Raw genomic sequence first — 16,185 nt, 5'->3', positions numbered from 1 at the left:
CCACTTGTTACAACAAGGTATGCATAAGAGCACAGCACATTGAAACATGAAGCAGATGGGCTGCAGCAGGAGAAGACCATATTGGATGCCACTGCTGTCAGCTAAGAACAGGAAATTAAGGCTACAGCTGGACAACAGAAGACTGGAAAAACATTGCCTGGTCTGATGAGTCTAGATTTCTGCTGCAACATTTGGATGGCAGGGTTGGAATTGTGATTTAAAAAACATGAAGGCATGGGTCCTTCCTGCTGTGCATGAGTGGTTCAGGCTGGTTGTGGTTTTGTGATAACATGGGGATATTTTCCCGGCCCTTCATTATCAACTGATTATTGTTTATACACCACAGCCTACTTGAGTGCTGTTGCTTGCCATATTGATCCTTTTATGACCACAGTGTACCGATGTTATGAATGGAATAATGTATGATGTCACAAAGATGACATCATCTCCAACATGGCTGTATAGTCTACAAATCTGCATCAACTATGTGATGGCATCTTGTCAGTATGAAGCAAAATCTCTAAGAAGAGTTTTCAGCACTTTTTTCAGTGTATCCCACGAAGAATTAAAGTAGTTCTGAATGCAAAAAGGGGTTCCAGTACTAGCAAGATGTAACTAATGAATTGTACTGCTGTCTGTAATATGCTAATATCAGTTATTACCTGCACCAGCAAAATCTTGGTAAACAGTCCCTGAAAAGACATTGCCAGGTGCAAAGCTCTGTTTTCAGGCTGTTCTTTTTTTCCCCTTTCACTTTTCAACCAAATTATATGGGGTTCTGTTCTTTTTAATGTAGTCCTAATTTGGGCAAAATTACACTGTATGAAAGGCAGCCCAGTTTTCAGTAACTATGACTCAATATAGCTATGACTGGTTGATCAATTTAAGCTCACAAAACAACAGCCGTGGACAGTTGGTGCTTGGTGGGTAATATCACTCTACGATATTGAAGATATACACCGCCCACGTGTTCAGGAGTTCTGCTGATAAAAAGTCATTTTTATTGCCCTTTGCTTTTATTATTTCTCTGATTTCAAATGCATTTCCTGCTTAACTCTACCCCACCTCGCTGGCAAGCCTTGTGTGGCTTCTCATTTTCTGCAGTACCTATCATTCACTAATTTTTCTGTGTTTCAAACCACTCGGCTTCTGTTTGTAGAACAAAAACAACACAGATATCTCACACTGGCCAATTTCATCTAGGTCAGTAGCTCTTGGAGTCACTGCCATCGCGTATTAATAAATAATGTGAAACCAGGTTTAAAAGGAAAAATTGATGTTTGAGTAAGCATACTCTGACCACTGTGGATTGACATTTTTGGTAATGCTTTTAAAGACACTAGATTTTTGCCCTTAATGTTACTTTGAAGAAAGAGTCATTTTTGAGCTTTATTTGGGTTGCATCAGTTTTTGTGACACTGATTGTCCTTGACTTGTTTCCCTTCGGGCAAGGAGAGGACTTTTTTTTCTTTTTGTCCTGGTGATAAAATAGAAAGCGTAAATTCTTTGCAATTTATTTCACCAACACTGAAATTAGAAGCTCAAAACGTCCTGAATGTAAGCTGAAAGAAATGCCTTTAGGAAGTGGTCATGCTGTGACTTTCAGCAGACTGGGCATAAACTATATGCACAAGCCTACATGCTGCCAATGAATAGTATTTATATAATTAGATATGCCAAGCGAGAGAGGGTATTACATTCAGAGCACTTAATTTCCTCAGTTACTCTAGCTATTAAGGAAATTCCATCCATTTGGTCTAATATCCATACAGAAAATTGGGCCACACAATATTGAATTTGCCAGAAATGATGATGATGTTAACCCTCGTCAGAGAGCCTCGAATGTGTTTGTAGCAGTGAGTTTGTCTTTTCGATTAGTATTGGGTATTTCAGCTTTTCAGCGTCTCGCGTGGCGCTGGAAAACACCTGAGGACATTTAGTGCTTTTAAAATGATCAATTATGAATCAGATATTACCCGAATCAATTTCACTTTCACTTTATTCGCCCTGGAAAGAGGCCAGATGTGCACAATGTGGTAGAAATCTATAGCAGGTTTAATACAGAGTGAAAGTCCAAGCCAAAATTTCAAGTTACACCTCTGCTGATATCAGTGCAAAGTAGCCTCTATGTCATCTGACATGTCATCTGTTGTTGTTCGTGTTTTCTTTATTGTATTATCAGATGAGACACCTTTGGGAGCTTCGCGTGTCACCTACAGTTTGTATGCAAGGATGTACCTCGCCTTCATCACCTTATCAGACACTTTCACACAATCCGACGAATCTTCTTTCTGCTTCTCTTCTGATCTAGTGCTCTCTTAAAGTGGGCCAAGTTTCTGTTAGAAGGGACTTACTTGGCACCATGTTAACATTAGCCAACTTCTCTTGACGCATGACACAGTCAGGCTGAGGGCTATTGTTGACCCTGTAAGACAGGCATCTTTCACCACAGTGTCATACTGACACTTTTTTTCCCCCTGGTTTCTTTAGGTCATGGGTCCTGTTCACTGGCGGTTATTGGTGGTTTCCAATTTCCTCCTCATTAACCTCCTCACTGTTAGTTAGTCAGGGCCCTTGATGTGTCACTTTTTTTTCGCACCCTCCAATAACTGCTTGAAGTTGATATTAATAAATTATATTTTCTACAGTTTTATATTGCAATTATAGAATATAGTCAAAAGGCCCACCCAACTGACCTCCGCTGATACTTGTGTGATTGGGTACAGTATATTGGAACCAATGGCGTAGACCAGCGGTCCTCAACCTTTTTTGCGCCACGGTTTAATGTCAGACAATATTTTCACGGACCGGCCTTTAAGGTGTCGTGGATAAATACAACAAAATAAAATGATACGACCAAGACAAAAACAGTGGCATTTTGTAAATGTAATATAATAAAAAAATATAAAAATATAATGAATTCACTATGTAATTGTTTAACTCTATTAGCAGCGTCCTCCTGAAATGCGCCAACAACATTGAGAGTAAAATCCTCCTCTCTGCCCTTTAATGCTCTCTGGTCGCTATGGTAACGCATAAATATTTCGTTCAAAATAAGACACAACTACAAGATGGGAAAAGACCCAGGGAAACCGAGTTAAATCCGATAAAAACCCTGAGAATCATAAATTTCACACCCGAGCCTCAACTCTCGCAGCCCTGTACCAAACGACTCACGGATCGGTGTCCCGGGGGTTGGGGGCCCCTAGCGTAGACCATATTTACATAAAGCACTATGCTGGTAAAAGACCAGTATGCCACAGCAACTTAGAACAAGAAATTATATTTTTTCTTCAGAGTCTACAAATTCTGTGGAGACCAAAACAAGCACTCCATTTGTCCATCTCTGAATACAATCTGATTTTCCTTTCTTATGCAGCTCTCAACCAAAGCCCGGTGGCTCTTGCTGAGCCTGTAAATGTTAAAAAAAAAGGCTCTCAAATTTACAGTTATATTTTTAAGAAGAGGCTCAGTAATTTCCCGAAACAGCTGGGCACCGGAAAGGTTGACTAAACAAAAGTAAACACCTCATTTGTTCAAGACCATTTTCAGCAGGGGATGAGTACAGATTTGGCGAGCTTGTGTGCATTTATGGCAGCGGGATTGTGGATCGATTCAAAGTAAACAGCAGTACCCATGTTCCCAGTCATAAAGGAACGTGTCACTCAGTGCATCGATGTGGGTCACTGATGCGTTTTTAATAGATGTCTGACAACAGAGGAGCTCTGCTGCACAGAGGAATAAGATCCATCTGTCTTTGGATGGACACAAAATACTCGTAACACACAAAACTGACAGAAAGAAGAAAATATTTGGTGTCACCTGGTTTCACTCCTGTAATTTGGGGTAAATCATTAGCAGCAACTCTCAGTGTTGGAGTGTCAGTCACGAGAGAAAGTGCTTTTGAGCCTTCGTGCTGTTGTCAGTTTGTACGGATGCTCAACAGTCACACATGGAAAAATCCATCACAGAAAAGGCCCAGCAGAGCAGAATGCAATGTGGACTGGCATTACAGAAAATGGAAGGAAACCACTAAGTGAGGAAGGCAAGGATGACAAAATCTAAAAATAAACACTTCCTGACATATTTTCTCCTATAATATACTGAAAACAGACAGATTGGTGAAATTTAACAGTCATGTAAAGGTGGGTTATTCTTCTAACACACGACTGAATGAGTTGGAAAAAAAAATCTGTGTGGTTGATTTAAATAGAACTCTACACATATGTGGCAGATATGATAAAATGAGAATGCCTCGTTGTCATTTGTGTTTATGCTCATAATCCCAGTGAGTTATTGTCGCTAGCTGGCTTCATACTGCCTGATTTTGTTTTCAGCGCGCCGTTCCACCTTCACCTCGCCTACACGGTGAATATATGAACGGGAACCCTGACAGTTTTTCAGTTGACAAATAGTCCAGCGTAGCACCAGAGCACACTCCGGGGCTCAGGGCGCTGCTTTATGAATACACCTGTCAGTGTGTTTACTATGAATCTGCCGTAACACAGGATCAAGGGCACAATAGTGATTGGAAAAGGGGAATAAAAAAGTGCTTCGGCTGGCGTCTGCTATCATGTAATGCGACTTCGGGCAGATGCACGACTCTACCTTTGTTTACCAGTTGGAACGGGGTAACAGGGACACGCGTAGAACTGGGAGGGTGTGATTAGAATTCAGTCGCAGGATAGGGCCAGATAACGGCACCGAATCTAGAAACTGTAACAAATAGAATTGATTTTTATCTTTTAGAGAGTTACATGCTCTTTTATAGGGTGAGAAAATTCTCTGAGCCTCGGGCTTGCAAAATCATTTCAAAAACAAATGGATGAACTGAGAGAGAGTGCAGCGATGTGGTCTTAGGCGCAGGTTAATTCTGCATATGTGGACTTTGATAGCGCTGCATGAGTATTCATTCATTAATTTGAGTATTGCTTTCAGGCCATAAATTGAAACTGTAGATAATAATAATGTCGATATGTACAATATCCATGTGAATACGGGTGCAATATTAGTGTATCTACTAATATATTGCTAAGTTCACAGGATTTTACACAGCAAAGCGACACTGATAGAGGGCGATTTTAAGTCTGTCTGTGGTGTTACGTTCTTACGTTTGGCTCGACAGCAAAATGAACACCATTTTATTGAAAGGCAGCAGCAATAGCCCGCTAAATATAATAGCAGAGAGTACCCTGGTCAGCAGTTGAATTTCCATTATCAGCTCCTAAGCCCTGCAATTGTGTATGTGTGAACTGCATGTGGTCTGTGTGGTCACTGCTGTCTCTGTGGGTGTCTGGCCTCAAGGAAAGCCAGGTGAGCCAGTGGTGCAGTACCGTCCCCGGTCTATTTGATGAGGAGACCTCATGCAAAATTGATGTGAACCTCAAGGTCACGAGGAGTTCATTCAGAGCATGCTCAGCTCAGTCTGTGCCTGCAGCACACCGCAGCAAATAGGACTGTTCTCCTGGACTCTCTCTCGGTGACTTACTGTAAGCTCCTCTCTGCCTGATGTGGTGTTGGATTCAGTGTGTTTCACTCAGCGCACTAACATTAAGAACTCTGGCTTGCCTTTCTCTTTTACTGATGCAGTAAAAGAGTTTAAGTGTTTTATTGAGTTGCCAGGTTGGGAAGAAAAAAAAACCCTCTTTCAGCATGACTCTCTGTAATTCATCTTCTCCTCTAAATCCATTTATAACAACCTATTATCACTGACAGATACAGATTACTGTAAGAACCCATAACAAATCACTTACTAGAATTTGAAACCGAAGACTTGAACATTTTTTTGTCTTTTTCAGTGACTTACTCTGGGAGAACTAACTTTTGCTCACAGTTTATTTGACAGCATGAACCCATAGTTCACATATATTATATTATCTCTTATATTGATACTTAATAACATCCATATGAATGATGTATCTTTTTGTTTAAAACTGTTTATTTATGGATACATTTTGTGATAAAATGCAACACCTTTGCAAAATGTTGAGCTTTTACAAACGCTTTACATTTATGACAGCTAATATCTGTAAAAGCTTTCATTATAATTTAGCTGTTATTATTGAGTTAATAACATTAAAAACTCTTATTAATCATAGTTTATGTGTATTTTTATGTGTTAAAGACTAACTGCCTTTAATTATAAAAAGCTGAAAAATTCATTTTTCTTATGCTTTTATAAGTTAGAAACTATAGATTTTTTAATGTACAAATTAGAACATTTATTTGTGTAAGTGATGCAATTTTGATCTTTTTTTCCTGACAACTTCATGTCATCATTTAGAAGAGTTCAATAAAGTAAAGTACAAAAACATCTGTAAAAGCCATTGTCAATCACAAAATGCAGTGTAACACAGTCAACATTTAAATAGTCGGTAGTTAAAAATATTGAATCTACAAAGCATCAGTAAATTTATTAATCACTAATAAAATTCAGACTTTCTAAAAATGAGTGTACATTGTACAGACTCATTTTTGATGGGCATGATCTGAATTGTCCATAAAATAGAGTGATCGCTGATTTTGAAGGCTGACTGAGTGAATGTATGCAAATAAGTAAGTGATGAGAGAAATGTACGCATTGATTATCAGGTACTACATGCAGGAATTCTGAAGAAAGCAGGTGAGACTGAGACGTCTGTCACATTTTCTCAAATGAAATAAACTTCAAATAAATTCTAAAATAAATTTACAGCAGGTGAAACTGGAAAATCTCACTATGTGCACATCCGGGTCCCACAAAGCTGTGACAGAGCACTCCATTAAGAGATAGGTACATTTCTCCTTTCTTGTCCCTTTGATGTAAAGCAGTGCAGACTGGTTGGGTCTATAGAGATGTTTTGTACAGCGTGTTATGTGGATGTTCTTTCATATGTTTTCAGAGTTTACCTCTCACTGTCACCATGGGAAAAGTTGCAAGAGCGGGCTCATTATTTAGCTCAAAATTGGACGGTAATGGCAAACACTGGCATAGCTGCATACTGCAATGACTAAAGGACAGCGCATGTTACACAAGACTGTGCTTACAAGAAGTCCGCAGCCCTTTTGCCCTTGTTGATATTTCCTTATCTATAAATCCCATACAAAAAAAAAAATGGTTCCCCAGGTCTGCTAATATCAAAGCTTGTCTCAGATGTTTGTGCAGCACAAGTGGGTGGGTGGCCTACTGATTGTGTTGGTGGAGCAGAGGCACCATCGCACCCAGCCAGCTGTCTGCTCCATGGGTGTGTGATCTGTCCAGGCTGCCCACCTTCCTTTCCCATTAAGTTCAGTCATGCTGGGTTGCTGCAAGTCTGACTAGCTTCTCATCCTTTGCCATTTAACCTCCTCTCCTCTCGCACATACAATAATCCTCCCTTTGGCACAAACAGAGGAAGAATTGGACAGTGGAGAATTCGAATGGAGGCATAAAGGGACATCATGAGCAAATAGTGAAATGGGAGTGTTTTATTTTGAATGCCTGTGCTGTCAGATATATTCTTGGAAACCTGAGCTTTTTCAAGTTTAGGACATTTAAAAGTAATATTGTTGGAACAGTGACAAAATCAGTCAGATTAAGTGACGGGCACAGACTGTTAGATGAATAATAGAGGCTACGAGATGAAAGACAACTTCGTCTTTTGTAATCTGTCAGGGAGGAAACTGGGGAGAACCACGAATGGCTTTAAGACTATATGAGGCATCATTCTAACTGCCTGCTAGTTTGCCTAGGAAGGAAAAGATGTATATTGATTTTTTTTCCCCCGTGTCACTGGAATTGTCATTTTACAGTCCTGTTGCAGAGGCAGCATTACACATGGCATTAAAATATCTCTTTACTTCTATAACTGTTTGAGGAACTCAGATTTTTTATCAGTGTTAACGCTCTGTGATGCTCTGTACTGTATAGGAGTTTTGCATCTCCTTGAAATCCAGTGAAATACATATGAAGTGTTTTTATTATTCAGCATGAACATTATTCAGTGTTTCCTCTCTGATGGTAGCTGTGATTAATAGCTGTCACTTCCTGAATTCTGTTTGCATGACAGAGTGTCTCGTGACCTTTCTTTGAAGGAAATGGTCTGTAGACAATGCAATATGAAAGTGTCAGAAAGCAATAAGTCAGAAACACAAAAACACAAACAGAAAACTAATTAGAAAGCACTCAAAGAACGCATAAATCTGCCAGAGCCGCACAGACCTTTACATTTGTAATTTTCCAACCACAAAATGTTTACACATTTTATTTTCCATTTATATTTCAATTTGCATCACATTGCACACATTGTAGGCATACAGTCATAGTATTTCTTTTTCATTTACATCTAGGTTACAAAAGCTTCAATGTCTACAGCCATGATGGCTGCTTTATCAAGTTGTGCATATACTTTGTACAGAAGTAAATATAGCAGTATAGATACATAGATATCTTCACGGTGGGAAAGGTATGGCTTACCTGTAATCAGGATCATTTAATACCCTAAAAAGTAGCTGTAAATCCAGATGACGTGTGAGAATAGTATTTAATTATATTATATTACAGTTACTTTGCCATTGATTACTTGATAATGTTTCATTGCATCTTTAAATTATGGAAACTAAATCTTAAACAAGGAACGCAGTCTAAGTGCAGGTATTTATGTCAGTGCTTTGTCAGGGTAATCTGATTTGACCAAATATCATATGACCAGTACTTTATACTGCATGCCAAGGTGAGATAGTTAGCATGTTTGTTTTCGCTTTGTTCATAAATTAGTTATGATAAATGGTGTTTTTAATGAATTATTATTTACACTGAAAAAACTTAATGCTGAGCATTTTCCTTAAATGCTCTTCTTAAAAATAAAGTCTGCCATGTGGTAGTGAATTAAAATCAGCAGCAACAAAACTTTACACACCAGAAATAAAACCGTAGAGTACGCCTTTACTTTAAATTACTGAGACAATTTATAGAAAAGATAATCAAGAAGAACAATTGTGGAACATAATTTGTGCATAGGCTGCAATAAATTTCATGTTTAATTTTAAAGTAATCCAAAACTAGATGAGATTAGATACAATTTTTGCTTGTTATGTTGAGCTCTGTCTGCTATGTTACCTTTGCAATAAATGCACTGGCTATTATTAGCTTATTAAGCAAATTTGTTCCATACATATCATGCAACAGTGGCTGATGGGAATGTCACTATTTTTACAGGTAAAAGCAGGTGGTTAAGCCCCTGCACTCAAAACCACAACCTGGACATAGAGGAAAAAGCTATAGTGCTACAAAATTGCAGGGGAGTAATTGCTGACATACGTAAGTGTAGTGAATTTGAATATCTTAGCTGACCAACTGAACAGAAAGCATAGTGAAAATGTCTAACTTAAATACATGAAAAATAATTTTACAAACTTGTACCCATAAATATTTTTCAGCCTCTGACCTCAGTTTCCATGAAGTCTACTAAAATCTGTCAGCACCTTTTTCACATGTCCAGATAAGATTTTAAGCAAACATCAGAAAGGCAAACCTTTTTTCTTTCCAGACATCCGGCTCGCAGACTTTTAAAGCGTACCAATCCTCCTCTGTGGAGGTAATTAAAAATGAGATGAAATAAAATCTACTTCTTCATGCAACTAGGAGAAAATCAATATTCACCACAGATGATTTGCTGGGTTTTGGAAATTTGCCTAAATTAACAGCAAAACAAAATCCTTAAATGAAGTCAAACTGAAGACTACTGAAGTCTAAAGTGACAAGAAATGCTTTCTTTCTTCCTAACTCGCTGCAAAAGCTGTTCGCATTTCTGCGTTAATAATACAGGGCCCTACTCTTATTGCTCACCTTTTATCCTCGCAGCATGATGTGGGCGGACTGATCAAATCGATAAACGCTGCGAGTGTTCATCTCCAGGGGGCTCAGCTACTGATTGTGTTTGCGTTTTTCCAGATGGTCACTAAACGGAACACTCATTGATCTTGGGAATGACTACCGGCGTCACATGTCTGGGGGCAGCCTGATCATTAGCAACCTGGACAAGGACCAAGACACCGGGGTGTACCAGTGCACAGCTTTCAACATGTGGGGGTCCATACTCAGCCGCAGAGCCAGCCTTCAATTTGCATGTAAGTGATCCTACAATTGCTAACACGTTCCTGGCATGGTTCTGACACACTTATGACATTCTAGCATCTCTTTGTATCTGCTGTCTGACAGCCTGACATGTGGGTAATATGCTTGCAGCCCAGGCCTTCCTTCTTTTTTTCATTTACTATTGCGATTTCTCATTTAGATTGCCTGGGAATAGATTTTCAAGAGGGGAAATGGTAATCGAATGAAATGTCAGATACAACAAACACAGTGGGTGAGGAAGCTTCTGACTGCTTCTGAACTCCATTGATTCTCATTAGCGGTTCCAGCTCTGACAGCATCTATGCTCCATCCAAACTGCCTCATATTTCACCAAGTGATACGCAAGCCTTTGTGATACAGACTTTAAAGCGGACAAACACAACTAACGCTTAAGAGGTCTTTGCGTCTATGCAATCACCAGCTCTTTCTTTATGTGTAATATGCGCAGAAGACTGTAAGTGGATCAGACAGTGGCAGGACTGCTACTATAGCAGCCTGCGAAGACAAAAGGGGGGCTGAGAAGTGACGCTGTTGGTTGTGGTCCCACCTTCCAGACAGGCACTGTAGAGGCACCTCTCCTCTCTTGATCAGGCCTCCTGACTATTGATCATGTCCCAAGGATAGAGAGCCTTTCACTTCCTCTCAGGAGATGGACTGCCATTATCCCTACAGCTCAGTAATGAATCTCACTCGTGGGGACTGGGTGAAGAGGAGAACTGCTTGACATTTATTGTCTTGCCTAATGCACAGTGAGGGAGGTCTAGAAGATCAGCAAGGCTGATATTCAGTTTTTCCATGTAATGAGGCCACTGCCCTAAGATAGAAATGTCGTGCTTTCTTTTGCTTTGCTTAGCCTTCACAATTCAGCTGCAACCACTGTAAACATATCCTCCCACAGCTCATTTTTACAACAAAAAAAAAATGTTCCAAATTAATTTAAAATACTGTGATTTAGAAAGTCTGCTTTCATACAACCAAGGTCAAACTCATTTATGAGATCTGGGAATTCAGAAAAAAAAGGCCACTTAGATGATCACACAGGTCTCAAACCCAGTGGTTTGAATTACCATTGTCTCTTTATATCTGTATTTCATGAATTACATATTAGCAGAAGGGGATCTGCAGCAGTTATTTTCCTGTTTCACAGTCTTTGGAAGAGCTGTGGCTTAAAAAAATAATACAAGCTCCTTACGTTTGATGATAGGATAGATTTTATTTTTTTGCAGAGTTGATTTTAAAATCAACAATGCTTAAGCATTACATACATTCACAGGGGCTAAGAAAGAGTCACGCTGTGGATATTGGCATACAAGACTCACTGGCCATTGCTTGATTTTCTCCTGACAGTCAGAATATGACACAGCTGTTCCTATAATTTGAACAGTCAGAATAAACTGCTGGCTTCTTTACAACTTGTCACATTGTCACGTTTCTTTCCTTGTCACACGTTTTTTAAAGCAATGTTGGAGCAGACAGAGATAGAAATTGTGTCACTGGGTACAATTTTACCAGAAGCTTTGGAAAAATAATACGTCATACGCTTAGAGAGCGGTGCTGTAGTGCCTGAGTAGCAGGTAAAGGAGCTTACTCAAGAGCTCAATAGGACACAATATATAACAGGGAATGTCTCTATGGCGCCGCCATTGCCCAGACCAATCATCGTCGAGCTGTAATGGTCACTCTCTGTAATCTCTAGGCAAGCCATTCTCGTATGGCAAAGACTGATTCTGCTTACAAAGGAATCACTGAAGCTACAGTGAGTTTGGCCTCTAGCTTTCAGAGTTACAGTGTGTGGTCAGTTCACTCCAGTGAAGCCCATTATTCTTTTTCCCAGCGAAGAGAGAAGCACATCCCCTCCAGCACCGAGTCCAGCTTCATCTTCACCCGTCTCTGTGCAGTTTTGTAAGAAGAGGCGCCATCTGTTTCTCTTTCACTAAGTAATTATTAGTAAACCTCTGATTCACCTTCCCCTGTTTCTAAAGGTCCTGCCATTATAATTATAAACAGCTGTTGCCAGGCTTGTTGTGCAGTTGCATCCATAAATGTCTGAACCTTGCCACAATTTTTGTTCTTTTTGTTTAGTGGTTACAGTTGCACTTTCCATTTTGTCCATATTTTCAGGTGTCTAATGTAGTTGTAGTTGATGCTCATTTTTAATACTTTGTCTGGAAATCATGGACTTTAAGAATAATGGGCGACGCTTTCCAGCACGTACCCTGACTCTCACCAGTACTCCCGGTGACCCTGAACTGGATTAGCAGCTAAGGAAGAATGAATTTCTGATTAATGCTTTTCACTTTTTTCACACGTCTTCAGATGCTACTTTGTGGGTCTGACATAAAATTTCATCTTCAGCAAGTGATAAGCAACTCAATAAGTCTGAGGACAGGTGATTGGCTCAGACATTCCATAACTGCACTTATTTGGCTTCAAAGACTCCTGAGTTGGTTTTGAGTCTCTAAATATTTTACTGCATTTATGTGAATCTGAGGCGTAAGTGTAGAACTGTTCACTTCAGAATGAATCCAGCTGCTTCTGTCTTCTCTCAGTGAGAACAGTGTCTTTGCATCATACTGCCCTCGCTGTGTTTTACACAGGATGTTGTGTGCTCGGGATGGTCTTCAGTTTTTACCTACCTACCTTATTTTGATAAAGGTTGATCCTAGTTTCAGCTGAATTTGTTTGGATTTTTCTGATGTTTTTGGCAAGATCCAATCAGGCCTTTCAATTTTTGAGACAGATCAGTATTTTACTCATCACCTTTGTGTTTTCTCTCACAAAGTCTTGGTTTTATGTTTGAATTGGAAGAGAAACACCAACGTTGATTTGGCCTCCCCCTAATGTTCCCACTATCTCTCTGATGTATTCACTTTGTTGTTACAGCCTGAGGATGGTCCTTTTTTTCCAATTGCATGCTCCTTTGACCACATGCAGTTTCACAGAAAAAGCTTCCAAATGTAATTGCCGCATTTGGAATCAGCTCTAGTCCTTTTACCTGCTTAATTTGTGAAGAAATAATCCAGAAATTGGCCACAACTGTGGGACAAGATCCACGTGTTTGTTGAATTAAACATTCTAGGTCCGTATTCATTATATAAATATGTTTTAGTGCACAACTACCAAAAATGTGATCAGTACGTAGCACTGTACGTTTCTTGCTCCAACACAGTTCCTGAGAATCCTAAATGTCATTTGAAGATCGACTCTCCTAATGACATTTCTTCTAAAGACAACCTAGTGAGATCAGGATGCCTCTGTCTGTATTTCAAGTCAGCCATCTCCTCCTGTGGCCTTCTAAGTGTCCTGCCGTGACTTGGCTCTGTTTGATTCCACTGCGGTCATCAGAGAGCCGCTCATTAATCTTACCAACACTCTGTCCCACTTCTCTCCATAATCTTCCTTCTCCTAATTTCCCTTATCGGTCACACTGACTTTCTTTTGTTTGTGTTTGGAAGGCTTACTCCAGGCTGTTAGCCAGAGGGTGCAGACAGAGTACAGAGCGGACTGCAGCAGCTTCCCTCCATCAGTCATGAAGCCGGGGGTGGTTTATCATCCCAGGTTTAGGTTTTGTCTGCCAGCAACTGCTCATTCATTTGCAGGGGGATAGATTGTGCTGAGAGTATTGATGGGGAAGCTAATGCTTTTAAGTGCAAGATTACACCACATTTAATAATGATGTTACTTATTGCTGCTGGCACTGCAAACTGTCATTTGTCATGCGCGCTCACCAGTGTTTGTTCAGTCTGTGCACAGTATTTTCTTCTTTCCCCTGCTCGTTTTATCTTATTTCAGCCTAATCTCTTCCTAAAGTGCAGCGTTGCAGGGTAAACGTCACAGAGTCAGGTCCGTCTATTTCATCAGCACACCAGATGTCTTTGAAAGTATTGGAGGCTGTCATGAGGTGTCCCAGGGCAATCAATGATGCCCTATAAAAGTCCCAATCTTCAAAATGTAGCATCAAAAACATGGCTCAGTGATTCTGTGAGGGGAGTTTGGGAAGAATTATGTCCCCCCTTCAAAACTATCTCTTTAAAAGTAACCCTCGTGGATATAGAAAATCTTTGAATCACACTTTTTGGTCAATCTGACTGTCAGTCTTATTCTTTTAAACCGCCACCCACTTCTGTTTCAATGTTTTTTGTCTCATCAGACCTGGATAACTTCAAAACTCAGTCAGTGAGGAGTGCTGTCAATGTGCGTGAAGGCCAAGGAGTGGTTCTTTTATGTGGACCACCGCCACATTCTGGAGGTAAGTTTGCTATGTGAGAGTTTTGTCTGTTATTTAAACATAGCTCATAAGAATTACCTCCACTCAGCGCAAACTGCAAACTTTGATGAATAATTACTGCCTTTTCCTAAACTTAATCCAGTTTTACACCCATTAATGTGTGCACATGCTCGTAAAAATCATCTTAATGTTGTTTATTGAGAACACCTATAAGCCAGTCGCACTTGGGTGCATTTCTTTCCACTACATTCAGATTATTTTTCTAGTTAAAGCCATGTTTCTCAAATTAGAAAGATATTTATTTACTTTCATTGAGAGTTAAATTAGGAAATAAACTTACTTCTTCTTGCTTGTGTGAGGCTAAAGCCAGCAGGTAGCTAGCTTAGCTTCAAACAAAGCTGGAAACAGGAACTAAATTAGCTTGGTGACGGCTGAAAATGACAATATTTGGGCCACGGCACCTCTGAAGCAGCTCATTACCACAGTATAATGATTTGCTTAGTATAAAATGTTGTGGTTATAAAGGAGGTAGGGTGCCAGAATGTTAACCTCCATAAAACCACAATTTCTCTTTTTTTTTTCTGCACTTGAGCTTTACAGAAATAAATATGCTAATTAGCGAGCTTCAGAGGAGCTAAGAGGTGTTTCTTTTTATTTGTTTTCGCACAGAGCCAGGCTTCTGTCTTCACACTATTTACAGTATTTAGGCTAAAATAACGAACATAGCACTCTTGGCTGTTAGCCTTATATTTAAGCACCTCCACACATTCAAGAAAAAAGATGCTTTAATTGTTCAAGTGAGATGCTAAAATTGCATTTGATAAAGGAGAGGCTACAAATAGACGAGATAAAGACACGGGCTGCTCAGCCCGACCGCTCTGAGTGTCTGCGGAAAACTAAAAAAAAATACACAATGGCTGCTGCCTAGCTTGTCACCCTCTTGATACAATAGCTTGCACAGTGGAACAACCAATTTCCTTCACAAGCAAGCAGTTTGTAGCACAGCGCATTGTACAGCTGGTCTTTGGGATAATGGGTCAAAGTACTCTGTGAAATACAGTTTGACAGCTTTTCTCTTTGACATAGGTTTATATGCAGTTGGCTGTTGTAACCGTATCACAGTGTTTTCCTGCATTTTCCAAAGTGAATGAAAGTAAAGCTGCGCAAGGCTGTTGTCCCTGTTTTTCTTCCTTACCTCTTTCCCCTTTTGCTCTCTTCCTGGCTCCCTCTCTCGCTTTCCCCTCTCTCCACCCTCTTTTCCTTTTTAAAATTTGAAAGCGATGATGTGCCACGTAACCTTGAACTTTATCTGACGCCTACAGTAAGAGGCATTCCTTTTAGTTTTCATTACACTTCATTGGCTTTGAATTCTGCACAAGCTTTTTCCTCCCCCTCCGCATGCATTATCCCAACACCCATTTATGAAAAATTAAATACAGTACCATTGCAAGCAGATGTTATTGTACTCCACCTTAGACATTTGTTTACTCCAAGGGCTTTTTTTTGGCACTTTTATCTTCCACATACTGTAAAACCACTTGTGTTGTATTTTCTTTGTCAGTTCGCTTAACAAAGAATTGCTTGGCAGAATGATATTACTGCCCGTTATAGACACATAGTTCAGCTCCAGGTTATGCTGACTCTGAACTATGCTGCCGCTTTTGCCTAATCAGAGGCAGCTTTGTATCTGCATCGCTGCACCCAGCTCGGACGCTCAATCCCATCTATGGGCTCTCCCCCTCGGGGCGATTGACAGTCATTGTGTACACCTTTTGACTCTGAGCCCATTACCTCTGAAGTGGCTGATTACACAGAGCATCTCCTAACTCTTGAAAGTCTTTGCAGTGTTTTCTTTGAGAAAATG

At 39.9% G+C, this 16,185-nt stretch overlaps 1 protein-coding gene across 1 annotated transcript in view; it reads left to right on the top strand.

The window, feature by feature from the left end:
* Positions 1-16,185, top strand: part of cntn3b (contactin 3b) — a 54,637-nt gene that overhangs the window by 13,912 nt on the left and 24,540 nt on the right. The window contains exons 4-5 of the mRNA XM_003442722.5: positions 9,911-10,086; positions 14,244-14,342. Of these exons, the coding sequence (XP_003442770.1) occupies positions 9,911-10,086; positions 14,244-14,342 (275 nt within the window). The remainder of the gene's footprint in view (positions 1-9,910; positions 10,087-14,243; positions 14,343-16,185) is intronic.

This window comes from Oreochromis niloticus, linkage group LG5 (assembly GCF_001858045.2).
Source record: "Oreochromis niloticus isolate F11D_XX linkage group LG5, O_niloticus_UMD_NMBU, whole genome shotgun sequence".
Lineage (NCBI taxonomy): Eukaryota > Metazoa > Chordata > Actinopteri > Cichliformes > Cichlidae > Oreochromis > Oreochromis niloticus.
The sequence above is the reverse complement of the archived record's forward strand: the minus strand, read 5'-3'. Positions and strand labels throughout refer to the sequence as shown.